Source organism: Phyllostomus hastatus, unplaced genomic scaffold (assembly GCF_019186645.2).
Source record: "Phyllostomus hastatus isolate PE091 unplaced genomic scaffold, TTU_PhHast_1.1 phas_contig_159, whole genome shotgun sequence".
NCBI lineage: Eukaryota > Metazoa > Chordata > Mammalia > Chiroptera > Phyllostomidae > Phyllostomus > Phyllostomus hastatus.
The window spans coordinates 2,350,177-2,378,134 of NW_025333640.1; the positions used below are offsets into that span (position 1 = coordinate 2,350,177).

General features: G+C 51.3%; 2 protein-coding genes across 5 annotated transcripts; one reads left to right on the forward strand and one right to left on the reverse strand.

Annotated features, from left to right (window-relative positions):
* The first annotated feature begins 7,274 nt into the window (after positions 1 to 7,274).
* STAP2 (signal transducing adaptor family member 2) lies at positions 7,275 to 16,192 on the forward strand. 3 transcript variants are annotated; one of them, XM_045831244.1, is made up of 13 exons: positions 7,275 to 7,457; positions 10,318 to 10,389; positions 10,525 to 10,647; positions 11,622 to 11,678; positions 12,626 to 12,726; positions 13,189 to 13,323; positions 13,838 to 13,907; positions 13,999 to 14,101; positions 14,226 to 14,300; positions 15,286 to 15,432; positions 15,528 to 15,629; positions 15,707 to 15,781; positions 16,028 to 16,192. In XM_045831244.1, exons 1-13 carry the CDS (start codon positions 7,356 to 7,358, stop codon positions 16,168 to 16,170), a joined length of 1,305 nt encoding a protein of 434 aa, XP_045687200.1. In that variant the 5' UTR covers positions 7,275 to 7,355; the 3' UTR covers positions 16,171 to 16,192. The 3 variants fall into 3 exon arrangements, with proteins under 3 accessions (XP_045687200.1, XP_045687201.1, XP_045687199.1); XM_045831243.1 differs by having other exon boundaries at positions 7,276 to 7,457; positions 15,286 to 15,438; XM_045831245.1 differs by lacking the exon at positions 14,226 to 14,300 and having other exon boundaries at positions 15,286 to 15,438.
* A 225-nt stretch (positions 16,193 to 16,417) lies between these two features.
* FSD1 (fibronectin type III and SPRY domain containing 1) lies at positions 16,418 to 27,533 on the reverse strand. 2 transcript variants are annotated; one of them, XM_045831888.1, is made up of 13 exons: positions 27,394 to 27,533; positions 26,332 to 26,427; positions 26,031 to 26,162; positions 25,206 to 25,307; positions 24,064 to 24,086; positions 23,763 to 23,884; positions 23,059 to 23,268; positions 20,110 to 20,208; positions 19,177 to 19,336; positions 18,760 to 18,839; positions 17,067 to 17,227; positions 16,785 to 16,873; positions 16,418 to 16,700 (listed from the first exon to the last, which is right to left on the reverse strand). In XM_045831888.1, the coding sequence occupies exons 1-13, from the start codon at positions 27,406 to 27,408 to the stop codon at positions 16,676 to 16,678; spliced, it is 1,314 nt and encodes a 437-aa protein (XP_045687844.1). In that variant the 5' UTR covers positions 27,409 to 27,533; the 3' UTR covers positions 16,418 to 16,675. The 2 variants fall into 2 exon arrangements, with proteins under 2 accessions (XP_045687844.1, XP_045687843.1); XM_045831887.1 differs by having other exon boundaries at positions 16,976 to 17,227.
* Between the last annotated feature and the right edge of the window lie 425 nt (positions 27,534 to 27,958).

Genomic DNA, 27,958 nt, shown 5'->3' on the forward strand with positions numbered 1-27,958 from the left:
TTCACAGTCATCCTGGGCCCGATGCAACTTGCCGGCCAAGGGTTGGACACCCTTGTCAGGATTGAGGCCTAGGACTGGGGGACGCAGGGGTTCAGCCCGCTAGAACGAAGGGGAAAACAGAGGTCTGCGGCCGCCTTTCTTGAGGGACACAGAGGTCTCGGCAGCGGGGACGGAAAAACTGAAGCCCGGGATGACAAACCTCTAAGCCCTGGGGCTGCGGGGCGGAATGGAGAAGCCACTCATTCCGCAGGTCTAATTCACCCAGCCTGGCACAACCTCTTAAGGGTTAATTTCCACTCTTCCAATGGGCCCTCACTGATTGATATCACTATTGGGCCGGAGCGGTGTACACCAATCAATTATCGGAGGTTTATTTCATCTCAACCAATAAACAGTAGTCGTTTGATTCCCTCTAGCCAATCAATGTTAAGCCTGCTTCCTCCCCTCTCCGACTGAGGGAATGGGCAGCTGTTGCCCTCGACCAATCGTCAAGAGCCCCTGTCCTCACTTATCCAATGAGCTGTAGAGTTTGGTCCTCAGCCAGCCCATCAGCTCCCGGATCAAACCCCGCACCCAGGGCCTGTGGCCGTTCCACCATTCGCGCAAGAGGACACGTGGGCGGAGCCTGGCTGGGTGTGCGTCTGCTGGCTGCAACCCTGTCCTTTGTCCCAGTCCTCCGTTCAGGGACCTTTGCTCCGTAGCGCAGTGCATCGGATCTCCCCAGTCCTTGTCAGGACTAAAAGCCCGGGGTGGGGCTCCTCCAAGCTGCGGGGAGCCACTGACTGGGTTCAGCCGCGAATAGGTTTACCCGGACCCCAGCCTGGAAGAGGGGACAGGACATGGGGGCCCGGATGTCGAGCCATCAGACCCCAATTCCTGCTGCACTATTGCGAGGTGCTGTGACTGCAGCTGGCTGTCTGCCACCTCTCTGTTTTCCTCGTGGGGATAATAATTCCATTTAAGGGTTAAGGATCAGGGCTTGACAGACAGTAAGAGCTGGATAAATGTGAATTATTCTTTTTGTCCTGCCCTGACCTCCTTTTGGAGTGCCCCCCCCACGCCGCCTTCCACGGGTCCATCCACCAGTTTGGCAACCCTCTGCTCCCCAAACACTAGCTTCAGTTTATTCCCTCATGTGCTTGCCCACTTTCCCTTCAAAGACCTTCCAAAATCTAGCACCTCCAGACCTCCCCCACTTGGACCCCTGCCACCTCTTTGGGCCTCAGGTCTCCATAGTCACCCCCCACCCCCACCCCTCCGTCCCTCTTCCACCCTGGCCTCAGAAGCCAACTCTGCCTCTGTGATCACCTCCCTCCCCTGTTCTAACTCCTTTAATGGCTCCCCATTGCTTTTGATGAATAAAGTGAAAACTAACTACTGTGACATTATTAACCATTTATGATGCTCCTTTATGGCAGGTATTGTTACCAACTTTATTAGACAATTCAAGATAAACAGGTTGCCCAGAGTTACACAGGCCTCCAGTGGATTCCAAAGGCTATTTCTGGCTATGTGCTTAAAGTCCAAGCAAGCAGCCTCACCCTATAACTATTAAGGACATTGAATGTTCAATTTTAAAACTCACAAAAAAGAAATCTCCAGGTCCAGATGAAGAATTCTACCAAAGGCTCAAAAAAGAACATCACTTTTACATAATCTCTTCTGGGAAATTAAAGAGGAGGGACCACTTCTCAATTCATCAGATGAAACTAGCATTAATTACCAAGATACCCAAACCAGAAAAGGGCGATCCAGAAAAAGAAAACTAGACCATACCCTTCATGAACAGGGACAGAAAAATCCTTAACAAAATATTAGGCAATAGAACTCAGCAATATATGGAAATAATTATATACCATGACCAAGTGGTGTTTATTCCAGGAATGCAAGGTGGGTTCAGTATTCAAAAGTCAAGGCTATAGGCCCTGACTGGTATGGCTCAGTTGGTTGAGTGTCATCCTGCAAACCAAAAGGTTGTGGGTTCGATTCCCAGTCAGGGCACATGCCTGGGTTCCAGGTTTGGTCCCTGGTTGGGGAACATTCGAGAGGCAACCGATTGATGTTTCTCACAACAATATTTCATTCCCTCTCTTTCTCCCTTCCATCAACTCTCTCTAAAAATAAATAAACATCTATTTTTTAAGTCAAGTTTATCCACCATATTTATCAGGCTGTTGTGTGCAAAATAATGGTTCTCTAAAGATTCCCTGTCCTAATCCCCAGAACAAGTGAATACGTGAGGTTACATGGTGAAAGGAATTTAAGATTGCAGATGAAATTAAAGTTGCTGATCAGCTGGCTTCATTTTTTTTGTTAAATTTTTATTTATTGACTTTAGAGAGAGGAGGCCGGGAGAGAGAGACAATTCGTTGCTCTGCTCATTCACACATTCATTGGTTCATTCCTGTACGTGCCTGCACCATGGATCACATCTGCAACCCTGGCATATCCAAATGATGCTCTAACTAGCTGGATTACTTGGCCAGGTCATTGACTAGGTGACTGTAAAATAGGGAGATTAATCCTGACTGGTGTGGCTCAGTTGGTTGGGCGTTGTTCCGCAGAGTGAAAGGTTGCCAAGTAGATTCCTGGTAGGGCACATGCCTGGGGTGCAATTTCAGTCCCTGGTAGGGGCGTGTAACAATTGATGTTTCTCTTTCACATGGATGTTGCTCTCCATGAACTAGGACAAAGGGAAACCATCTCAACTTGGTGGAGAACATCTACAAACCTTCAGTTAACATTGTACTTAATGGAATGACCAGTAAAGATGGAGGTGTAGATAAACATGCCTCACCTCCAAGCACAACTATAGCAAAAAATACAACTAGACTACGCAATAAACATCACCCAGAATCGTCAGGAAACTGAGCTGTGTGGAAGGCTGACAACCAAGGATTTAAAGATGCCACATTCATCCAGACGGGTAGGAGGATCAGAGACGCACAGAGATGAGCAGAGAGGCACAGGGAGAGAGAAAGGCGTGGGGAGATGCAGAGACAGGATCGGGATATCTCACGTCCATGTGTGGTGGGTAAAGACCAGGAGGGATACTGTGAGAACGAGGGATCCCAGCACCAGACCAGACCACTCAGCCCAGGGTTCCAGTGCCAGCAAGATAAGTCCCCATAACTTCTGGCTACCAAACCAGTGGGCTATAAAACCAATGGGGGCAGGGGTAGTGGAAGAAACGGCAGGATTCTCAAGAGACGCCTTTTAAAGGGCCCAAAATGGAGTTAGGACTCATGCAGACCCACCCCCTCTGGGATTCGGCACCACGTCAACAGCTGGAAGGGCACCAGGGGCATATGGGGAGAAAGTGAAGTGACTGGCATCAGGGTGAGCACTGGGAGAGAGCTCCCTCCTGGGCAAAACTCCAGAGGCCAGGCAGCAACACTGTTCCCTCTCTGAACCCTCCCCACAGACAGCAACAGTGACACAGGTTGCCCTGCCCTGGCTCGTACCTAAGGCTCCACCCCATACAACTTAGTAGGGAGTGTTCTTCTACCATAGGCCACACCACTGAGACAGGAGTCAAAGCAGCTCTACCTAATTAACTCACAGAAACAAACACAGGAGATTGCCTAACTGAGGAGACAAAGAAGCATGGCCCAAATGAAAGAACAGAACTTGAGAAAAAGAGCTAAACGAAATGGAGATAAGTAACCTATGCAGATGCAGAGTTGAAAACACTGGTTATGAGGATGCTCCAGGAACTCACTGAGTATTTCAAAGGCATAAAAAAAGACCCAGGCAAAGTGAAGATTGTATTAAGTGGAATAAAGAAAAAAATCAGCCCTGGCTGGCGTAGCTCAGTGGACTGAGCGCGGGCTGCGAACCAAAGTGTTGCAGGTTCGATTCCCAGTCAGGGCACATGCCTGGGTTTCAGGCCACGGCCCCCAGCAACCACACATTGATGTTTCTCTCTCTCTCTCTTTCTCCCTCCCTTCCCTCTCTAAAAAATAAATAAATAAAACCTTTAAAAAAAAGAAAAAATCTACAGGGAACCAAGAGTGGAGGGGATGACATCGAGAATCAAATCAACAGTTTGGAATACAAAGAAGGAAAAAGCATTCAGTCAGAACAGTAGGAAGAAAAAAGAATTAAAAAAAAAACAAGGACAGTTTTAGGAACCTCTGGGACATCTTTAACCTCTGGTATCTTCAGATACCAATGTCTGAATCATATGGATGCCAGAAGGAGAAGAGGAATAGCAAGAAATGGAAAACTTATTTGATTTTTAAAAAGATTTATTTATTTACTCACTTATATTCAGAGAGCGGGGACGGGAGGGTGAAAGAGGGAGAGAAACATCGATGTGTGACAGGTACATCGATTGGTTGGACTTCCAGCAAAAATGGAGGAGTAGGTAGACACGCTACACCTCCTTGCACAACCATAAGAAGGATCACAACAAATCTCAAAAGAAAAAGCAGTCAGAACTGCTGGAAAACTGAATTGTGTGGAAGTCTGTCAACCAAGGATTTAAAGCAGAAATATTCATCCAGATGGGTAGGACGGGCAGAGATGGGGAGTCAGGGCAGAGAGGATGCAGTGTGGTGGCAGGGAGGCAGGAGCAGCGAGGCACTGGCCAGCAGAACAGGTGGTCCCACATTTACATGTATTGGATAAAACCCAAGAGGGACACCTGGGGAGCACTGAGCCCAGCCCCAGGCAGCCCAGGGTTCCAGTGCCGGAAAAATCAAGCCTCATAACTTCTGGCTATAAGAATCAGCGGGGGTTGGGGTGGTGGAAGAAACTGCTGGGCTCTCAGGATATTTTGTTTAAAGGACCCCAACGGTCCTAGAACATAGGCAAACCCCCAAACTCTGGGACTCAGCACCAGGGCATCAGCTAGAAGGACACCAGTCGCACACAGGAAATGGGGGAAGTGACTAGAAATTGCACAAGAGCCGAGAAAGCGGAATTGTCCCTCTCCAACAGCTCCCCCACACACAGTGCCACAGAGTGGTCAGGCAGGTTGCCCCACCTGGGCAAATACCTAAGGCTCCACTCCTTATAACACAATGTGTGCGCCAAGACTGACAGCCAAAGCAGCTCTACCTAATACACAGAAACAAACATAGGGAGGCTGCCAAATTGAGGAGACAAAGGAATATGGCCCAAAAGGAAGAACACAACAAACCCCAGAAAAAGACCTAAGTGAAACAGAGATAGTCGACCTATCAAATGCAGAGTTCAAAACACTGGTGATAAGGATGCTCAGAGAGCTCACTGAGTACAGCAAATGCAGAAGGGAAGAAATGAAAGCTACAATAAGTGCAATAAAGAAAAATCCACAGGGAACCAACAGTGAAGGGAAGGAATCCAGTGTTCAAATCAGCAGTTTGGAACATAAGGAAGAAGTCAACAGTTGACCAGTATAGAATGAAGAAACAAGAATTTAAAAAAAAAATGAGGAGAGAATAAGACGACTCTGGGACATCTCCAAATGTACCAACATCTGAATCATAAGGATGCCAGAAGAAGAGTAAGAGTAAGAAATTAAAAACTTATCTGATCAAATAATGAAAGAACTCCCAAATAACTTCCCTTATTTGGTGAAGGAAATAGACATATAAATCCAGGAAGCACAGAGAGTCCCAAACAAGTTGGACCAAAAGAGGGCCACACCAAGGTACATCATAATTAAAATGCCAAAGCTTAAAGATAAAGAGAGAATCTTAAAAGCAGCAAGAGAAAAGCAGGTAGTTTCCTACAAAGGACTTTCCATAAGACTGTCATCTGAATTCTCAAAAGAAATTTTGCAGGCTAAAAGGGATTGGAGAGAAGTATTCAAAGTGGTGAAAATCAAGGACCTACAACCTAGATTACTCTATCCAGCAAAGCTATCATTTAGAATGGAAAGGCAGACAAAGTGCTTCCCAGACAAGGTAAAACTAAAGGAGTTCATCATCACCAAGCCATTATTATATGAAATGCTAAAGGGAATTATATAAGAAAAAGAAAATCAAAACAATGAACATTAAAGTGATAATAAATTCACAACTATCAGTAATTGAATCCAAATAACAAACTAAGCAAACAAACAGAACAGGAACAGAATCATAGATACGGAGATCATTTGAAGGGTATCAGTTGGGAGGGGAAAGGGGAAGAATGGGGGAAAAGATGCAGGGATTAAGAAGCACAAATTGGTAGGTACAAAATAGACAGGAGGATGTTAAGAATAGTATAGGTAATGAAGCAGCCAAAGAACTTATATGCATGACCATGGACATGAACTAATGGGAGGGGTTGCTGGAGGGAATTGGGGTACTGGGTGGAGGGAGGCAAAGGGGGAAAAATTGGGACAACTGTAATAGCATAATGAATAAAGTATATTTTTAAAAAATATGTACCTAATGGTTAAAGATAAAATGCTTCCCCCTTAGCACTGGAAATATGGCAAAGATATCCTCTTGTCATTCTTATTCAACAAGTACTGAAAGTTCTAGCCAGTGCAATAAGGCAAGAAAAGGAAATAAAAGGAGTACGGATTGGAAAGGAAGAAGTAAAACTAGCCTGATTTACATGACGGTCTATGTAAAAAACCCAAAGAAATCTACAACAAATGCCCCTAAATTAATAAATGAGCTCATTCAGCAAGTTTCTAGGATTCAAGATTAACAAAACACAAAAACCAGCTGCATGTCTGTATACTAACAACGAATATGTGAAAATTGGAATTAAAAATACCAGGTCATTAAGAATTGCTTGAATAAAAAGAGAAATGCTTTTTTTTCTTTCTGTAAATCTGGCAAAATAGGCACAGGACTTGTATACTGAAAACTACATAACACTAAAGAAAGAAATCAAAGATTTAAATAAATGAAAAGATGAACCATGTTGATGGACTGGAAAACTCGACACAATAAAGATGTCACATTTCCACCAGCTGATACAAGTTTAGTGCAATTCCCATCACGACACCAGCAAGATTCTGGGGTAGATCTAGGCAAGATTATTCTAATGTCCAAACAGCCTAACAGGCATTTCAGCCCTTCGTGTAATGTTCCTGTATGTCCTCTCTAGCTGTGTCCCCAGGCCTTTCTCACTTCCAGGGTTTTGCTGAAGCAGGCCTCTTCCTGGTGCTCTGTCCGCTCCTGCGGCTTCCTCCTCCATTCCACGACTCCAGCATAGCTTCCCTGCTACCTGACTTCTGGGAAAGACCAGACACTCTGGGATTCCCCTAGGATTCCTGGACCTGCCCAGGCCCAGCCTCCGCCCAGCACTGGCAGGGGAGGGAACTCCAGAGCTGACAGTAGAGAGGAAATTCCCCTGGAACCTGTTTCTCTGCTTCCTGGCCAAGCCTGGCTGCTGGAGGGAGAGGCCAGGCCAAAGACCGGCCCGCCATGGCCTCGGCCCTGAGCCCACCCCGGGTCCCAAAGCCCAAGTGTGCCCTGCCTTCACACTACCATGAGAGCTATCTGGAGAAGAAGGGACCCCGAGACCAGGTAAGGTGGGGCAGGGGGCCTGGCACTGCTGCGAGGCCTGGCAGGCGAGGCACCTATCTGAGCCTCAATCTCCCCACGTATCCAAGGAGGACAGGGTGGGTGCTGACGGGGCAGGGCATGGGCTGGTGGCTGGGAAGGGTTCTGTCCATCTGTCTGTCTCTGTCTATCTCTGTCTGACTCTTATTTGATCTCTTTCTCTTTCTCTTTCTCTTTCTCTTTGTTTCTCCCTGACTGTATCGGTCTGTATCTCTCTGTTGGATACAAACAGGATCAGGACTTCCTCCAGGAAATGAGGCACTAAATTAATTAGTTCCCCTTTCCCCAGTCCTGAACTAACTTCGGGAACCTCAGCTGCTGGGGACAAGGTCAGGACAGCTGCACGTGGGGACAGTAAGAACTGGGGGGCCACAGTCAGCAGGACCAGATACTGGCCACAGGACCAATGTACACATGAAGGTGTGCATTTTTGTTTGTTTGTATGTTTTGTTTTGTTTTTTAAATCCTCACCTGAGGATATGTTCATTGATCTTAGAGAGAGGAAAGGAGACAGAGAAAAAAAAATCAACCGTCTATCAGTTGCCTCCTATGAACCCAACTGAGGACTGAACCCGCAACATAGGTATGTGCCCTGACTGGGAAATGAACCCTTGACCTTTTGGTATATGGGACGATGCTCCAACCAACTGAGCCACCCGGACAGGAGCGCATCCGTGTTTTTGTGTGTCTTACTCAGAATAAAGCCCAGTCCCTCAGTTCCTACTAAGGCCCCATCTCTCCCTCCCCACGCCCTATACACACTCATCTTCTACTATAACCCAAACCAACCACCCACTGCTTTCCCGGTGCGCCTCCCTGCCTTTGTCATTGCAGTTCCCTCCTCTTCTCCTTGTGGCTCCATGTGCCAAAATCCCCTCCAGCCTAGAAAGTATGAAGAGGCAGCAGATCACAGTGGTTAAGAAAGACCATGGGCCCCATAGCGCGAGACCCAGGTTCACGTCCCTGGTCCATGCCTTTCTGATTCCCAGGCCTTTTACAAGTGACTCTCCATCTTTGTCCTCGGTTTTCTGTTATACAATGGGTAGGATAGGGCCATAGTCACAATTACAAGAGAGAGGTAGTCCTTAGCAGGCCAGGAAGCTGGCTCAGGATAAGCATTGGCGCTTTACATTAATTTGCCCAATTTTCACAATGGCCACTGAGGTGAGTACCATTAGTATCACTGTTTTATTTTATTTTAAGATTTGTATTTATTTATTTTTAGACAGAGGGGAAGGGAGGGAGAGAGGGAAACATCAATGTGTGGTTGCCTCTCGAGCACCCCCTACTGGGGACCTGGCCCACAACCCAGGCTTGTGTCCTGACTGGGAATTAAACTGGCAACCCTTTTGTTAAAGTGCCAGCATTCAATCCACTGAGCCACACTAGCCAGGGCAGTATCAATATTTTATAGGTGGGGAAACTGAGGCACAGAGGGCTTAAATAATTTGTTCAATGACACATAGCTGGCACATGACAAAGCAGGTCTCACTATACTGAGTTCAATCACTTACCACTTATATAATCACTTATTACTGTTCCAGGCACTTGGAAGTGCACTTATGCCAAGTGCCTGGAATAGTGCTTGGCACAGATTAGGTCCTCAGTCAATGTTAGTTAAGCGTATGGATGTATCTGTGGATGGGTGGATGGGTGGACGGATGGTTGAGTGAATGATAGCTGTCATTATAAGCACTATCCTCATTATCATTACAGATTAATTAAAGTGCTTCTGCTGCGACTGGTGTAGCTCAGTGGACTGAGCGTGGGCCTGCAAACCAAAGGGTCGCCAGTTTGGTTTCCAGTCAGGGCACATGCCTGGGGTGTGGGCCAGGTTCCCAGTTTGGGGCATGTGAGAGGCAACCACATATTGATGTTTCTCTCCCTCTCTTTCTCCATCCCTTCCGCTCTCTCTAAAAATAAATAAATAAATAAAATCTTTTTTAAGTGCTTCCTCTTCGGGAAGTATTCCCAGATTTTTCAGTTGGAGGGCCACTCTCCTCCTCTGTGATCTTATGGTCCAGGGTCTGTCCCTCTCCAGGGGTCCTAACTTTTCTTCCCCGGAGGATTTTATTATCTGTGCTTTCTCTATCCTCTGGAACATGATATATTTAAACAGAAGTCACGTCCCACTTATTATTTTGCTCACAATAGAGCTGGTTGCAGAATAGTTGCTCAGGAAATTTTTGGTGGAAAAAACATAGAATCTTATAATCTGAGATATATCAGCCCCTCAGGCCTTCAGAGAGTTACAGCATTTGGAGTTCAGAATCCTGGGGGTAAATATTGAATTTGCGGACTTCCTAGAGTCCAGAACCTTGTGAAATTCTGCGACTACAGACTCAGCACCTCTCTTAGGATCTGGCACCTAGGAGATGCCAAAAATATGTATGGAGTGGACAAGGGGGCAGGAAAATATATGTGGGTGGCTGGGTGCACGGATGGGTGGATGGGACAACAGACTATGGGTGGGTGAATGGATGGACCATCATAAATGTAGTTAGCTTGACTGACTCCTAGAACTACTCCCTCCAAAGACTGGGGGATTGCTCTGGGTCCCCCATCCCATCAAGGTTCCCTTTGGTCACTTCTCGAAGAATAATAGATCCCCAGAGGCTGTGCCATGAAGGAGGAAGGCCTCCCTAAAAAGGCATCATTTGTTCAAAGACCCAAAGCAAGTAATGCAGGAAACTATGTGAAGATCTGGGGAAGAGGGTCCAGGCAGAGAGAACAGCCAGTGCAAAGGTCCTGAGGCAGAAATAGGTGTGTTGGAGGTACCCAGTTTGCCAACTCACATCCTTCTTTCTCCTTCTCTATTCTCCAGAATTACAAGAAGTTCTGGGCTGGCCTCCAGGGCCTCACTCTCTATTTCTACAATAGCAATCGGGACTCCCAGGTAAGGATGGGAGTGAGTGCACAAGAGCTGGCCCATCCTTGACCCCAGGGATCAAGCAGAGGGTGTGGGTGATGTGGCAAAACCATGGGGCAAGCCACAGACCTGGTACTCAGATGCCCGCCTTTGTGCCCTCAGCATGTGGAGAAGCTGGACCTTGGAGCATTTGTGAAATTCACAGATGAGGGTCCTCGAGGGAGTTCCAGTGACCCTGGTATCTATTTCAACCTGGTCCTCCGGAACCAGGAGATCAAGTTCAAGGTAGGTTCCCTTGAACTTGAGGGGGGAGGGTTGGTGGGAGACCCTGCCTCCCCAGTGCACTCACCATTAACACAAACTAATATGGAGTCATGCAAAATCTAACACTGGGTTGGAAGCAATGGACAAGTCACTCAACCTTTCTGGGCCTCAGTTTCCTCAACTGCAAAATGGGATAATATATGTAAAGTGCCTAGAACAAGATCTGATTCACAAGGTTCTGGATCATCACTGCTATCATTCAACCCTTCAACAAACTTTAGTGAGCACCTACTGTGTGACAGACCCTCTTCTAGTTGCATAGCAGTGAACAGACAGTTCAAAATCCTTTGTGGAGTTTACAGTCTAGTGGTGTAAGCATGCAATGAACAATATAATGTGTAAAATATATGGAGTGTCAGATGGCAGCAGATTCTAGGAAAAGGCGACGCAATGGTAAGTGGTGTGATCAAGGAAAGCCTTACTGAGGATCTGAAGGGTGTGAGGGAGCCGGCAGTGCAAATATGTGGGAACTGGCTTTTCAGCAGAGGGAATAGTATATGCAAAGGTCCTGAGACAGGGCTCTGCCTGGTGTGTTAGAGGAACAGTGGCTGGAGCACAGTGAGAGAGGGGGACAGAGGGAGGAGGTAAGGGCTGTGTGTGTGTTGCGGGGGGCGGGGTGGGCACTGGGCAGGGCCTTGTGAACTATGGAGAGGATCCTGGGCCTCTACCCTGAGGGCGGTGGGAAGCCTGGGAGGGTTGAAAGGATAAGATACATGACTTATGTTTTTTTTAAACATTGGTATAATAACATTAAAGAATAATATTCCACATTACTAAGGATTTATATTCATTCAGACATTATTCTAAATTAATTTGTCCTAATTCATTTAATCTTCAAAATAGCCCTCAGAAATGTGAACTGTTATTCCTGACACCCATTTTACAGATGAACAGACTGAGCCTAATCCACATGGCCTTTCTCTTTCCCTCCCTAGGTGGACAGCCTGGAGTCCCGGGAAATGTGGAAAGGCTTCATCTTGACGGTAGTGGAGGTCAGAATGGTGGTTGTCCTCCATGCCTCTCTCCCATTCCCCAGTAGTCCTTCTCAGAAATCCTCTTTTTTATTTATTTTTTCATCTTTCATTCTCCCAAATAAGCCCCTAGAGCAGGGGTGTCAAACTCATTTTCACCAGGGGCCACATTGGCCTCGAGGTTGCGTTTAAGGGGCTGAATGTAATTTCAGCTCCTTAACAGTTAAGGAATATTTACATTTACACAGTCCTAAAATTATTTCGGCCCTTTGAAGGCAACTATGAGGCCGATGTGGCCCCTGGGGAAAATGAGTTTGACACCGCTGCCCTAGAATATATAGCACATTGGTCTCAAGCTGGTGGCCTACAAACAAAATGTAGTCCATAAACATCTTTTGTTTTGCCAACAGTGCTAAAAATTTAAGACAGCTGCTATCACTTAAAAACCAGGATTTTAGTCAACATTCCTGATTTCTTTATTTTTTTTTTTAGGATTTTATTTATTTATTTTTAGAGACTGGGAAGGGAGGGAGAAAGAGAGGAGACAAAGGTCAATGTGTGGGTACCTCTTGTGCGCCCCCTACTGGGGACCTAGCTAGCAACCCAGGCACATGCTGTGACTGGGAATCAAACCAGGGACCCTTTGATTCGCAGGCCCATGCTCAGTCCACTGAGCTACACCAGCCAGGGCCTTCTGGTTTCTATTTCACTCATTTGTTCCCTGCCTGACCCCTGCAGCCTGTAGAGTTTGAGACTCTACATTCTAGTATCTGCTGTGTCATCTGCCCCATCACCGGTCTCCCTCTCTCTCCACATCCTCTCCAAAACCTCTTTGCCCCTGAAGGTGTAGCTCTGGAGCCCCCAGACCCAGGTTCCCATCTTGGCTCTGTCTGCACTCTGGCTTCACTTAGCCCCTGTGTGACATGGGCACAGCTGCCCATTCCATAGCTGCCCCCATCGCCCCTCAGCTCCGTGTCCCATACAATTTGACCCTGCTGCCTGGACACCTGTACATGATGGCCGAGGTCCTAGCCAAAGAGGAGGTGCGCCGCACGCTCGAGATGCCCTCGTGAGTGCCACATGGCCTGAGGGGTTCCAGGAGGAGGTGCTGAGTGGGGTCTTAAGTTGAATACAGGGCTGCATCTGGATGCGGCGGGAATTAGTTTCCCTGCTGGGAGCTGGACTTGGTGTTTGGGGGGAGATCTGGACCTCCAGCAGAAGGTATAGGTGCATGGAAGGCCCTACTGTGAGCCTCTAGAAATGAAATCTGGGCCTGGGGGGCAGGGGGAGCCAGGGTCTACTGGAGTAGGATCTGGGCCTAGGAGATGAGGTTGGGTCTCCGGAGGTGGCTCTAGGTGCCTAGAAGGTGAGGCTGGTTGCCGCAGGACTAGGTAGTAAGCGGGAAGGAGTGACTGAGTATTGGGGCAGAGGGCGGGGCTGAGTGTCGGGGGCGGGGCTACGTATGGGAGGGCGTTCCGGGTCTCCCATGGGTCAGGGTCTTTCCAGTGGGAGTGACTACAACCCTCGCCAGGTGCTTCTTGAAGGTGAGCCGGCTAGAGGCCCAACTGCTCCTGGAGCGCTACCCAGAATGCGGGAACTTGTTGCTGCGGCCCAGCGGTGACGGCGCGAACGGAGTATCGGTCACAACTCGCCAGACGCTCAACGGGTACGCAGGCGCAGCTGAGGGACGCGGGGGCGGGGTTTATGGAGGGTAGGGCACGGGGGCGTGGTCAGACGTAGAGGCGGGGACGTATCCTTGAGCGAGTGGACCTACGTACAAAGTCTGAGCTGGGACTGAGGAGGACTCGGGAGGCCTGGCCAGAGGTTAAGGAGCGTGGAATCCTGAGGCTGGCCTCCCGAGTTGTAGGGTCTTGGGCAAATCATGTCTAAGGTGGAGTCAGAATTCGGGGGCGGAGCCAGGGAGAAGGGCGGTGCCTCCCTTGAGGGTGGAATCCTTCGGAACCCTGTCTTCCCCGGGGATAGAATCAGGACTAGGGGCGAAGTCTTTCCTGGGGATGGAGTCAGTCGAGGGCCTGGTCAATCCAGAGAGCCCCGGCAGGAAAGGGCATGATCGGTGTGCCGGGAAGAGGGAGGGTGTCTCCATGGGGGTGTAGACAGAATGAGGGGCGGGGTCTTTTTTGGCCAGAGTCAGGCCTCCCACTTGCCCACTGCATGTGCAGGACACCGGTGGTCCGTCACTACAAAGTGAAACGCGAGGGCCCTAAGTACGTGATCGATGTGGAGGAGCCGGTGAGACCTGGGGCGAGGTCTCGGGAAGTACACCGGTGGGGTCGGCGCCACTTCCCCCGCGGCGCTAACTGGACCCCTTACCCACCCCCAGTTCTCCTGCGCTTCACTCCAAGCAGTGGTCGACTATTTCGTGTTGCAAACCAATAAGACGCTGGTGCCTTTCCTACTGGACGAGGACTACGAGAAGGTGCTAGGTGGGTGAGGCCTCAGGGGACTCGGGAGCCCAGCTCCTGCGTCTCCCGCCTATGCCCCCAAGGGGCCACCCTTAGGTCAGCCCCGGGCCCCCGCGCCTCCTCCAGGTAGCCCTCTCTGTTCTAGGCTACGTGGATGCGGATAAAGAGAACGGCGAGAGTGTGTGGGTGGCACCCTCAGTACCAGCGGTCCCCTGCCCAGGTGATGCCCCTTCCCCCAAGGCAGCCATTGGGGCAGAATAGAAGAAACCTAGAACCCATACCATGCCTCTTGTGTCCAATCTTGTCCCCAGAGTTGCAGGGACCCAGAAATTACCCAGATCCTGCCCTCTGGGGACTTCCAGGTTGTAGAAAGGGCTGACAGAGCTGGACACAGACACTCCCAGCCCTGTGGGATTGAACCTGGGGCTGGTGCCTAACCTAGAGTTGAGAAGAGGGAGGCAGAGTAGGGGGAAACCATCCTAGAGGAAGGAGTGTTTGCTGAAGTTCTCCAAGGATTTTGGTACAGATGGGCAATGAGACCAGGGCAGAAGTGCACCTGGAGTAAGAACTACTCAGAGATGGGAAACAGTGGGTGTTGGGAAAGGGATGGGGGCCAATGCAGCTTTATGGAGCAGGAGGAAGAGGCTGGAAGCAGTATGGTCCGCCCTGGGCTGGGCAGATGCTGGGGACCCCATGTACACAATGGACATATATGTACCCATTCATACACACATGCCACGATCACCAACATGGACTGTGTCCACCTGAATAATCAGAAGTTCTTATGTAGACGACTCCACAAGGGCATTGAATACATGCATCACAATCCCACCCCTTCCAGTATACATACATTCCTCAAGCCACAATCACATGGGCACAGCACAAATGCAGACATTTATAGACACATGCATGAACACATGGGTACAAATACCCCAGCACAGACCTTAGCACCCACACACTGTCATACACGTATACACATTTATGTATACTCCACTTACACAAAATCACCCGGTTCATGTTTATGTTACACAGGGGCACCAACTCAGACTTATACATGGGTACATGTACAGACATACACAGGCACAGGGATGCATGCCTGTATTCAGGCATGCACACACACACTCCTGCTCACAGAGGCCCAAAGACCCACCCGGAGGTATCCCTGCACCACGTGGGTTCCCAAAATGACTGCCATTTCTCACCAGATCCTGTATCCCGGTCCTGTGGCCCCAAGCAGTCACCTGCACCCATCATGCCTGTGCCCAGCCAGGACAAGCTGCCCCCGCTACCAAACCCGGATGAGAACTATGTGATCCCGATTGATGATGCCCCAGCTGCCGACTACGTGAATGGTGATGGTGGGTGGGGGGCCAGGGGTGGCTGAGAGAAGGGGGAGGGGGAGCAGGCTTATGGTCAGATATGACACACCGTATCTTTGTCCATGCAGTAGTTTCTCCTGGTTGGCCAGGGGTCCCAAAGCCCAAGAAGTGTCTCCCAGCCCCAAAGGTTCAGGCAAAGCCTTCAAAGCCACCCATTACACCTAAGCCAGGTAGGAGACCCTCCTCCCCAGCCCTGCCCTCATCCAGTGGAGGGCTGTTCTCAGCCTTCATCTCCCTTCTCCTCCAGAGCCCAAAGGCCTTATCAGTGGCCTGGCCAAGAAGCTGGCCATCAGCTCAGGACAGGCTCTCTTACCCAGAACAGGTAAGGAACCTGGGAGGCCAATGTGAGGGGTGGGAGCTTCATAGGTGCGCAACCCATGCAGCCACACAGGACCTGGCCCCCAAAGGGCCTGCACTCGGTCTAATGTTCCTCCTGCTTCTTGAATACACTTCCATCTTGCACTGGGCCCCGTGCGTGCACTCTGCAGCCAGTCCTGGGCGGGTGTCGGGGAGCAACATGGACTGGGGACTCCCGGCGCAGCTGAAGCCTAGGGTACCCGCCCCCCAGGGTTGGCCAGTGTGACGGCAGAGCTGGAAGAGAAACTGCAGAGGCGGCGGGCATGGGAGCACCCAGCTGGCCTCACTGGGGATCAGCAGGCCAGTCTCGGAACTGGGCACGTCAGTCAGGTGGATCTGTCCTCTCAGAATTAAAAGTTCAAGTGACCCCAGGGTCCATGAGTGTGACTTGGCTTAGGGGGGGCAGTGAGGGGTCCGTCAGACGCCTACCCACAGCTGGCTCTATTCACTCCTAAAGATCCTCAGCTCAGCACAAACTGCTATCTGACTTTGTCAGCAAAGCCCATTTGACAGCTGAGAAAGCTGAGGTTCAGAGAGGGCCCAGGGCACAGCCAGTGCCACCCAGCCCCAAAGAACCAGCAGCACAACCTGGCCAGTGTCTGACCTTTATTAGGAAGTGAGGTGGGGAGGAGGGCCTGCCCTGCTGCCTGCTCCCTGTTGGCGACCCCCATTAGGAGTTAAGGCTCCAAGCAGCAAATCAGAGGAAGGTGCCTGGCTGAAACAGCCGAGACCTGGCAGTGGCCCCCACAATCAGCCTGGCTGGGTGCAGTGGCCTAGGTGAGGCTGGTGTTCGAGCTGCTGGTGGCACTGCCTCGCTTCTGCAGACAGCGCACAGAGCTGGGGACCTGTAGGCCTGTCATCACCTGGAAGCTGCCACACCAAACCTGGGGAATAGGGAGGGAAAGAAGAGGCTCAGCAAAGCCAGCATCCAGAGCCACCCCCACCTCAGGCCATGGAGGGGACCTTACTGTGAAAGCAGGCAGCAGTGGCTGTGTGAACTTGGCCTTGAAGGTGTGCAGCAGCTGTTTGGTACGGGCGTTGTAGAAGGACAGGAGGCCTGGGTGGAGGGCAGAGGGACAGGGGGCCAGTAAGGGGGTTTGCGGCAGAGAGACCAGACAGGCAGAGGTGTCTGGAAATGCCAGCTGGGGCCCAGGGTCACCTTGGTGGAAGTCGCAGTGCACGCCCAGGCAGTCAGGCACGGGGGCGTCCAGCACCTTGGCCTTGTTGGCATGCTTGGCGGTGAAGCTGACCTGCAGCCAGTTGTTGATGTGCAGACACCAGGACGCAGCTGTCTTGCCTAGTTGCTCGAAGCGGCCAAGGCTGCGGTAGGCCACCCCCACGCTGAACGCCTTGCTGTCTGGCTCATAGTGCACCTCCCAGTAATGTTCTCCACCATCGATCAGCGTGTCCCCTGTGAGGCGGGGTGGGCAGTGGGGCCCGGGTAGAACAGGGCCTCAGGTGCTCTTCCACAAAGGGGCAGCCACTTAGGTGGGTACTCCCCAGACCACAGCTACTCCCTCCAGATATTCCTTGGTCCCCAGCTATTCCTTCCAGGTATTCCCCAGGATTCATCAACTCCCTCTAGATACTAAGTCCAGATTCTCTCCAAGCTTCCACTAGTCCTTTCACATTCTCTACTAGTCCAAGCTACTCCTTCCATTACTTCCAAGCCTTAGAAACTTCCTGCAGTTCCTCCCCATGTTCAGTTACTCCTCAGCCCTCAATACTTCCCAGGGACTAGTAAGCCCCAAACCCTTGCACACTCCAAGTATTCCCCCAGGCCCCAAGTCCCACCAGAGCCCAGGTACTTCCCAGGACTCCAGACACTTTCCTATTGCTTCTGAATCTAGATTCTTCCCAGAGCCCCAAGTCACTCCCAGTGGAGCCGCCTCAGCTTTTCCTAGGGTTCAGATGCCCTCCAGATGTCAGCTGAATTCTGAATCCATTCTTTCCAGACCCAGATCCAGATTCTTGCTACCTCAGCCACTTCCCAGTGCAGCTATTTCTGAGTTTCAGCTCCCCCACACACCCCTGCCCCCTGCTGATCCCAGCTCCTCTGCATCTGTGAGCTCAGCTCCCCCCCAGACAGGATTAACCCCCAGACACCTTTCTTTTCCAGGCTGGCTCCTCCCTGACCTCAGCTACTCTCTCAATCACAACTCCTCTAGGCTCCTCCCAGGAATAAGACAGCTAGACACCTCCACCCCTCCCCCTGCTGCCTCTCCAAACCCCAGCTCTGGATAATCCCAGATACTTCCCAGAAAATCCAAATCCTCCACAGAACCTTGACTTCTTCTCAGGTCTTAGCCTATCCCCAGTACCCAGCTACTCCCTACCTCCTTCTACCCTCCACCCACCAATATTACCAACCACGACTTCCTCAGACCTCAGCCTTTTGTCCCAGTCCTTTTCTGGACAGTTGTGATTTCCCTGAATTCCAGTTCCTTCATGGACTCGAGCTTCTCCTTCACAGGATCCAGTCACTCCTGTGGTGCTAACCACTTCTCCAGCCCTAGCCCTTCTCTCAACTCAGATACCAGCTATTCTCTCTGGCTCTTCCACTCATCCTGAGCCTTGCTTCAGCTCCTCCACAAACCCAGCTGCTCTACAGGCAGTCATTCTTTCCAGCTACTTCCCAAATCCCAGCTACTCCCCAAGTAAGTCCTGGCTATTTGACAGACCCCAGGAAACTCCCCGTGACCCCTGTCCAGAGCCTCTTTCCTCAGCTCCATAACCTCTGCTCCCCCTAATAATCACTGCTCCCCTCCCCAAACCTTCCCATTCCCCCAGCACCACAACAACACATATTATTGAGACCATTCCCAGAGTGGCTTTGTTGATGGCTGCCTCAGTTTCCCCAGCCAAAGGCCTTCTCTCCCACAGCCCCCCATCAGAGCCCTGACCAGAGTTCTCCGCTCTCTTCCTGACATCTCCCCTCCTTACCCAGCACCGTGTAGGACTCAGCTGTGAAGCGATCCCGTCCCCCACGACCGGAAGGCATCCTCTTGGGAGATGGAGTACCTCTGTGGGTGACAGGGAAGGGAGGTTCAGTTCAGCCCTCACCTCCCCTATAGGAGCACTTCTCTGGTCCACCCCAGCCGCTGTGGACTTTCAGTCCCTGACAGTCCTTGGTTCCTTTCTTACACTGGGCTCCTCATGTCAGAACACGTCTGTGCCCGTTCTCATCTGGAAAACTATTTAACCATCAATACCCAATTCAAAGTCTCCTCTCCCTTGACTCACTGTTTTGGCTCCACCCATGTCCCCGCCTCCACCCCAGACTTGACCACACTGGGTTACATGTTCGTGCCCATCACAGTCTGCGCCACTAGACACTCAGGAAGGGGAGGGGGCAGCTACCTGGCTGGGGAGTTGACGGGAGACGCCGTCCGCCCCTTGCCATCTTTCTCGCGAGCCTTGATATCCTGCACCTTCCCGCCCATGGCGTCCCACTCCACGGAGAGGTCATCCACCCGCAGGTTCTGGTGGGATGTGGACGCATCCAGGCGGAACATGAACGCTGGGGCCGGGCAGACGTGGGAGTCACAGAGATGGGGAAACCCGAGAGACACAGAGACAGACAGACGGTGACCAAGACAGACCGTGACAGGGAGAGAGAACAGGAAGAGACAAAGAAACAGGCCAAGACAGAGAGAGAAACAGACAAACGGAGTCTCAGAGACAGACACAGAGACAACAGCAGAAAGACACGAGATGGGGAAACATGGAGGGGGCAGCCCAAAGCGCCGGAGGAGCAAAGGCCAAGGGCTTGTTGCCTAAATGTTTCCAGGTCTGGAGCCACTTTCAAATCACCGGTGCTGCCCTGCGCTTCCACTGGGGGTCACTCCCAGAAAAGGGGCTGGTCTACACCACGACAGAGTTAACTCAGAGAAGGACCTCTGATTAGGGCGTGCAAAAGTGTCACTGTGGGAGGCTAAGACTATGTCTTCACTGCTGATAACACCCTCCCCAACTCTCTAGAGCACTTACCTATTTTTTGGAAGAGAGAGAGAGGAAGTGTGTATGTGTGTGTGTGTGTGCGTGTGTGTATGTATATAAAAACCATCCAGGCATAAAGGGATCAACAGCAGAAGCAAAGGACAAATGCAGGTTTATATTAGACAAACAGGCTGAGGAATTCTGCTGTGGACTAATCTCTGAGCTTCCTGGCAGCTAGGGCAAAAATGGCTATAAAAACCCTAATTAGAAGATGCCTACTTCACACCAGGCCCTGGGGTCCCAGGAGTGAAGGGTTGTAGAGTTACAGCCAGGGTGGGTGTGGGTGCCAGTCACCTGGTGTCTCCAGAGTCACTGGCTCAGAGAACTCGCCTGCAACAGCCTTGTTACAGGCCTTCACACGGAAGTTCATGTACTTCATGTCAAACTTGAGACCTAGGAGACAACGCAGGGATTGCAGCAGCATACAGACTTTGAGCAATAGGTGAATAGCCCGTGTCCCACAGTCCACCCGCCACCCTCATTCTGGTGGGGGGCCACATGAGAGACAACTGCACATTGATGCTTCGCTCCCTCTGCCTCCCTTCCCCTGTCTAAAAATAAAATAAAATCTTTAAAAATAATAACAATAGATAATAAAAAGCAGCTATTAAGCTGTCTTTCCCCTGAAGTTGAACCTCTTTGGAGAGCTCAGGAACACCCCCTCTCTCCGCTCTGTCACTCCATCTCCTGCCGCTGGCCTCGTGAGTGCCCATCTTGCAGGACCTCCGAGCCAGCCACTCTTTCCCGCCCCGAACTCTCTTTCCTTGGCAGCCATGGCACTGCCCTCTCCTAGCTGCCCCTTCTTGCTGCTCCCCCTTGATCTTCTTTGCAGGCTGGACCCTTGATCATATTGCTGTGTTCACTAACTCTTTCTTGTCCCTCAGGCACTGTCCGTCCACCCATAGCCCAACTTCTAGCACCAGGCACGAGTCCAGTTGCCCCCCGAGTGTCCCCCACAGGACGCCCCCTCTCTGGGCATCCCGAACAGCACTGAGTACACCCTGTACTCGCTAGTCTTTCCCACAGTCCCCTTGCCTTTGGGGCAAAGATCCCCATTCCTCCTCACTGCAGGTATTGTTCTCTATGCAAACCTAACTAGTTCCAGACACAAAAGCTCAGCACCCTGGCCTCTGAGCCCCCATCAGGCTGTTCCTCTGCCCGAAAGGCTGTTCTCTGACCCCCTCCCTCTTCTTTGAGCCTCAGCTTGGCTGCCACCTCTTTGGATTCCGTTCTCTGAATTCAGTGGCTTGCTCAGCAGCGCCATCTACTGCCCCAGAGCTGAGACCACCACCCAGAAGGCTTGGTTTCAAATAATGGAATGTGGGCTAGACTCCCTCACTGCATGTCTCAGTTTCCTATTCTGCAAACCAGCCATTGTATTCCCCACGCTGAGCAGAGCTCCCAGGAGGATTAAATGAGTCTTCCCAATCAATTGAGAGAGTAGGGAAACAACCACGTAAGTTATTTCCACAGGTGAGCACACTCCTACACAGTGGTACCTCGGTGTTTGTCACTAATTCATTCCAGAACTGGTGACGAGTGCCTAAGGCGACGAGTCACGACACCAACTCATACAAGTTCTAGCAAGTGTCACAAGTCCTGAGTAAGTGCCAAGTGCAGAAACATATTTTTTCTCACCAAAATACAACAAGTACAGGGTTTGACGAGTTCTGAAGCCAACGAGTAGCGAGGTGTTACTGTATCCTTAACGCCGCACACCTTTTAACAGATCAGCTTCCCACCCTGAGAACTGACTCCCTAGGAATACTGTAAAAGGCAAAAGGGTGTGGCTGCAAAAAGGGGGCACCAGAAAGCCTGTGACAGAGCAGATCTACACCTTGATTGTGGTGGTAGTGACAGGAATTCACATGTGGAATAAAATTGCAGGTGGGGTAACCCACACGCACACACGCAAAGGAGGTGAGGTTTTACCATGTGAAACTGGGAAAGTATGTATCAACACTGCAGAATGTAGCCATGTCAGTTTCCTGGCATGAACTACAGCTGTGTAAGCAACCACCACTAGAGAAACTGAGACATATACAGACAATGGACTATTACTCAGCCTTAAAAAAGGAAGGAAATTCTGACACCTGCTATGACATGAATGAACCTGGGAGACATGTTCAATGAAGTAAGCTATTCTCAAAAGGATAATCATGGTCTGACTGCACTCACGAGAGGTACTTATAGTAGTAACAACCATAGGAAGAGGTGGTTCAATGGTGGGAGCCAGGTGCTGGGGGAAGAGAAATACGAGTGTTCACTGGGGACAGAGATTCAGTTTTGCGAGATGAGGAAGTTCTGGAGATGGACGGAAGGGATGGCTGCACAGCACTGAATGTTCTTAATGCCACTGAATTGTACACTCAAAAATGGTTAAAACGGTAAACGTTATGTGTATGTTACCATAATAAAAAAGATTGAGGAAAAATGGGGCGTGTTTATTTTGATTCCCACGCAAAGGATAAGCCAATAGCTTCTCAGTCCCTTTTGCAGGCTGGTGGCTTTTCTTTCCGGCAATTAGCACACTCATTATTAACCATGTATGCTAATTACAGCCCAGGAACAGGCTGATTACAGCCTAAGAGCTATGGTGCTAGTTATCTTGTCAGCAAGGCTCTCCCCACCCTTGAGGGTTTCCCTGGCTCGGGATAGCTTCGTAAATTCACCAGGAACCCCCAACTCTTTGCTCCATCAGACCTTCCCCTAACCAGCTGGGTGGATTCCCCCAAGCTTTCTGCTCTTTCGTAACTACCAAGGAAATCCCCAAATACTGAGAGGGTGGCCCCAGAGCACCAGCTCCATGAGGGGAGGGGTTTTTGGCTGCTTTCTCATTAATGCAAAGACAGCATGTGGAACAATGCAGCAAGGACAATGCAGTCACTCAATAAACTAGAATGAATGAATGAATCCTGGAGCATAGAGACAAGATGCGGATAGAAGGTAGCTTCTCCTCTTGCCTTAGTTCCCTCATCTGTAAAATGGTGGTGAGCCTGCCTGTTACACGTGTGTAAAATGCTTAGCACACAGTGAGCCTTCCATAAATGGTACAGTGGCTGTCATCAATATTCTTTTCATTATTATTACTTCCTGCTACTTGTGATCAGCCCTGCCAGGCTGTTCTCATGCCCCATGAGTTCTAGGGATCAACCACCAACCTCCAGTTGTCTGATGGAGGATGGGAGCCAGGAGGGATTAAGCAGCACGGTGGGGTTGGCAGCCAGGTTGAGCCACCCTTACCGGTCAGGGTATACTCCGTCTGCCGGATGCCCTCCACAACCATCCAGGGCTGGTCCTCCTTGAGACGGGGCGGGCCCTCGAAGTTTGTCCGCCGGTACTCCAGCACATAGTGGTCAATCTTGCTGTCCTCTTCTGGCATGCGCCACACTAGGGTCACACAGTTGTCTGCCACCAGGGACTCAGCCAGGTCAATCACGGGGGCACTGGGGACTGACCAAGACAGAGGAGAGAGTGGTGTCCAAGTCCTGCACCATGGTGCATGGACAGGCATTGCTGAGCCCTGTCCACACAACAGACCTCCTTGGGTGTGGAGTCGTCTCTGTATCCCCCACATGGGGGGACCCCTCCAAGTTCTGGAGCCTGGGAGTGCAGCCTTGTCAGGGTTCCACCAAAGGGTGGGGGGTGGGGCAGAGCTTTTTCAGGGTTCAACCAACAGATGGCTGGGCCTTACAGGATTCCACCATTTGGAGGTAAAACATTTCCATACTTCATTACCAACTAGAGGCGTGGCCTGATGGAACTCCACCACTGGTGGTTAGGGCCTTTCAGGGTTCTCCCAGGAGGGGCAGGGCTTCCTCACTGCCCCACCCATAGGCATTCTTGGGGTTCCCACACCTGACTGTTAGCCCTACTCCAGGCCTTGTTTCAGGGCCTCCCAGACTCTCTAGCCATTTCTCTGAAACACTGGCGAGTGCCCCTCTCACCAGGCAGGAACTTGAGTGCCTGCAGCATTCTCCTCTCCTGTGCAAAGTCCACCATGAGGTGACTCATGTTGTCGCTGACCTTGGCTTTCAATGACAGCCGGAAGGCGGGGGCCATCGTCACACTGCAAGGAAGGAGGTGGAGGCAGCCTGGAGGCAGGCATCTCAGGGGGCCCAGGCCTAGTTCCTCTGAGGTGTGGGGGGACCCCCTCCCCTTGTTTTGGTCCAGTGCTCTAGGCCAAGGGACCCTCACCTGGGTGTCCCCACCTTCACACCAGGCTAGGGGCTAGATCCAGTATCTTACCCATCTTTGAGTTGCTTGGCAGCCTAGAAAGAGGGACAGAATAAAATTCAGAGAGTTGTCTGGACTGAATTAGAAAGCCACTGTACAGACAGGAAAACTGAGGCCCAGAGTGGCAGCCATTTGCCAGGGTCCCTCAGCACCGGGGCAGACACCCTTGGCCGAGTCCTGAAAGGACAGAAGGGCAGAGATAGGCTCCCATCCCTCCCCCGCCTCCTGCCAGTGCCCGCAACATACAACTGGGAGGGTCAGCAAATAAAAATACAGGACACCCAGTGAACTTGCATTTCAGATAAACAATGAATGATTTTTTTAGTACAAGCATGCCTATATTCACAACACATGTATACACTAAGTCCTCACTTAATGTCTTCAATAGGTTCTTAAGAACTGTGACTTTAAGTAAAGTGACGTGTAATAAAATCAACTTTATCATAGGTTTATTGATAAAAACAAGAAGTACACTCCTACAGCCTATTTCTGGTCACAAAAAACATCACCAAACTTCTAAATAAGGACCCCAAACACTTCTAATATGAAACATTGAACTCAGATTGAGACAATGTAGACACCCTAATTCATCTCAGGTACACAGCTTGGGGGTGTGGGAGGAAACCGGAGTCCCCTGAGAAAACCCACGCAGACCTGGGGAGAACGTGCATGCGCAAACTCCGCACAGACAGCGCCCCCGCCTGGAACCACCGGTTGTTTTCCTTCATCGCCGTAATAGCAACACGACGCCAAATGAAACAACGTTATTCAAGGATCTGCTGTACTAAATACCGCATGAGATAAACTGTACTAAAAACATATTCATTGTTAAATTTGAGTGTCAGATAAATAATAAACAATTCTTTTAGTACACATGTCCCATGCAGCATTTGGCAAACACACTAACCATTTGCATGGGATATACTTATGCTAAAAAATTTATTCATTGTTAAATTTGAATTTCAGATTAAAGACAAATTTTTTTTAGTGTAAGTATGTCCCAAAGATCAGACAGGACATACTTACACTAAATATTGCATGGGCCATGCTTTACTAAAAAAAAAAATCACTCGTGGTGGACATGAAATGCATGTTTAACCAAATGTCCTGCATTTCGTCTGGCAGCCCCACCAGCACGGCTTCCCAGGCCCCACCTGAGGGAAGTGCTCGCTGTCTGTGGCCTGCAGAGTCTGGTTGGCCGTTTCCAGAAGCTCCTCGGAGCTCTCCAGGGCCCGAGTGCAGGCAGCCAGCTGGTTCTGTGGGCGGCACGGCACTGAGGGAGGAGACACCTCACCCCAGCGCATCAAACACTCCCGGGCCTCCCCACTGCCTTTGGGATCCAGGGTACTGCATCCTTCTCCAACTCCAGGTGGGAGAGGGAGGCTGGAGAAGGGTTGGGTGTTGCTCCTGGCAGAACATCAGAATCACCTGGGGATCCCTTCTTGAAAAACTCACATGCCCAGGCCATACCTGAGCCCCAGGGCCCCACATCCCCTGGGGAAAGGGACCCGGGATGTTAGGAAGTTGCCCAGTAGGTCTCGACGCAGCCCCAGAGATCCCAGCTTGGAGTATGAGATTTCCCCAGGAGCCATGGGGCGGGGTGGTCATCAGCTCTGGGGGACCCGTGGGAAGGGCTGTGAAATTGGAGTTGTTGGGTGAGGACATGAGGGAGGAACAACCAGATGTGGGGTGTGGCAGTGAAGAGGAGGGGGGTGGATAGGAAGGGGATTAAGAGGGAGAACAGGTGGGTGGGGGGGTTGATGGGTCATGGCCAGGCAATAGACCAGGGCAAAAGGAGGTGCAGATAACACCATCAGGGTGTCTGGCTGGGGGCAGTTGGAGGCATCTCCAAGAAGGCGCACAGGAAAAGGAGCAGGTTTGGAGAAAGACAGGAGGCCAACTGGGCTCTGTTGAATCTGAGGGGCACAGTGGGGATGGTGTTTGGGCAGGGATCTCGGAGAGTGCCCAGAAACACATACCTGCAGCTCGTAGGTTCGGCTGGCACGGTCCTGCTTTATCTTCATGAGCATCCCCTCCTTCAGCTCCTCCAGGAGGGAGAACAGGGACTGGAACTCCGCCTCCAGGTCCTCCTGCACTTTGGCTGAGTTTGCCTTGGAGAGATGTTGCAGGTCTGAACAGCCAGGATTGGCCAAACCCCATGCTCAGATGGGGAAACTGAGGCCTGGACATGGCAGTGGGGCCCCGAGTTCCACCGGCATCAATGGCAATAGGCTAGCTCAAAGGGCTGCCCCTCCCTCCCTCCCATCCACCTGCCCTCACCTCCATGTTCAGCAGCATCTGCTTGAGGGAGTAGATAAAACTCTGAATCTCTTCATTCTTCACGGCCAGTGTGGTGATGATCTTCCGCAGAGCCTCCTGCCCCCACCACAAGTGCACACACTCAGGGCCACTAAGCCCCAGAGCCTGGCCCAGCTCCCCCACCTGGGGGTCCCCACTTGGATCTTTGGGGATCCAGGGAAATGTGGGTGCCATTGAACTTGGGCACCCACTACGAGGCAGGCCCTGGGTAAAGCTCTGGCCCTACGTTCCTTCACCCACCAGGTGGGTACTATGAAGATGCCCATTTTACAGGAGGAGGAGGAGGAAAATGAGGCGCAGAGAGCCTCTCACGGAGGAACAGACCCTACGCCGGAGCACAAAGCCTTCAACCTATATCCTGAGGACGGGGCATAATTCCGGGTGAGGGGCTGGCTCTGGGAAAGAAAACCCCAGAGGAAAATGATTACTGAAGATAATGGGCTAACCTGGGGAAGGGGAGACCCTTGGAACAGGCATTAGCACGAAGAAAGGAGGAAGCTGAAGAGAAGGGCGGCGGGAAGGCCCAGGTAAGTGGGGAGGAGGATGGTCTGGAGGAGGGGACGCCGGGAGGGAATGCTGGTGGGGAAGGAGGAAGCGTGGGAGGACCCTGCTGGGGCCTGTAGCTCTGACCCAGGCCTCGGGAGGGTCTGTTTTCTGGAGGTGCAGGGTTGGTGGAGTCACCTGTGCGGTGGGGCGCCCTCGGGCGCGGGGCGGGGGCTAGGACACCTGGTCCGCAGTCCGGTCTGAAGGCGTGGGGGATGGGGTTAAGGTTGGGTCCACAACACTGGGCAGAGGTGTGTGGCGTGGAAGGGATGCTTCTGAACCCAGGCTAAGATGATGAGGGGTCTGGACGAATGTGGGGGGCACGCGTCCCCATTGAGGGGCTATACTGGGCCAGGTTGCGGCAGGGGTGGGGCCTCCGCCGCAGAGCAACTGGGGGCGGGGAGGCGCTGCGGCATCATCTGGTCCCCTCTCCTTGGGTACCCCCGAGGCGGGTCCCTCTGCACCCCGCCCTGATCTTACCCTCTGGTCCTCCATGGCAGCAAGACCAGCTCCGCCCGGCCCGGCCCGCGGGCCCGGCTTGCTCTTGTAGTCCTCGAGCTGCCTTTGCCGCTGCCGGGAGCCAATGGCCCGCCGAGCTCTCGCCGCCGCTACCGCGCCCCCCTTCAGAGCTCCATCACTGGCCGAAGCGCGCAGGTGCGCCTCCCGCGCTGCAGGCTGGGAAATGTAGTCCCGCCCTGGAGTCTCTGAGAACCCGGACACCCCCACTCCCACCCCTCGAGTCTGGTACGTACCAAGAGACATTGGTATTTGTTAGTGATGGCTGAGCTGGAAAGACCCCGGAGCTGGGAGACAGGATGCTTGGGTTCGACCCTGGGCCCTACCTTGTGACCTAGAACTAGTCCTAATCCTCCTGGTGCCTCAGTCTACCCACTTGATCACCCACACTGCTGCTCAGATTGGAATTCTACCATCAACCCCTGCCCCCAAGATCTGGCCCCTGACTACTCACAGCCTTGCATTTACTGAAAAGCCAAGGCCTTTGCCCAAGAGGACATTTAGTCTCCAATGCCTTCTTCCCCTGCCC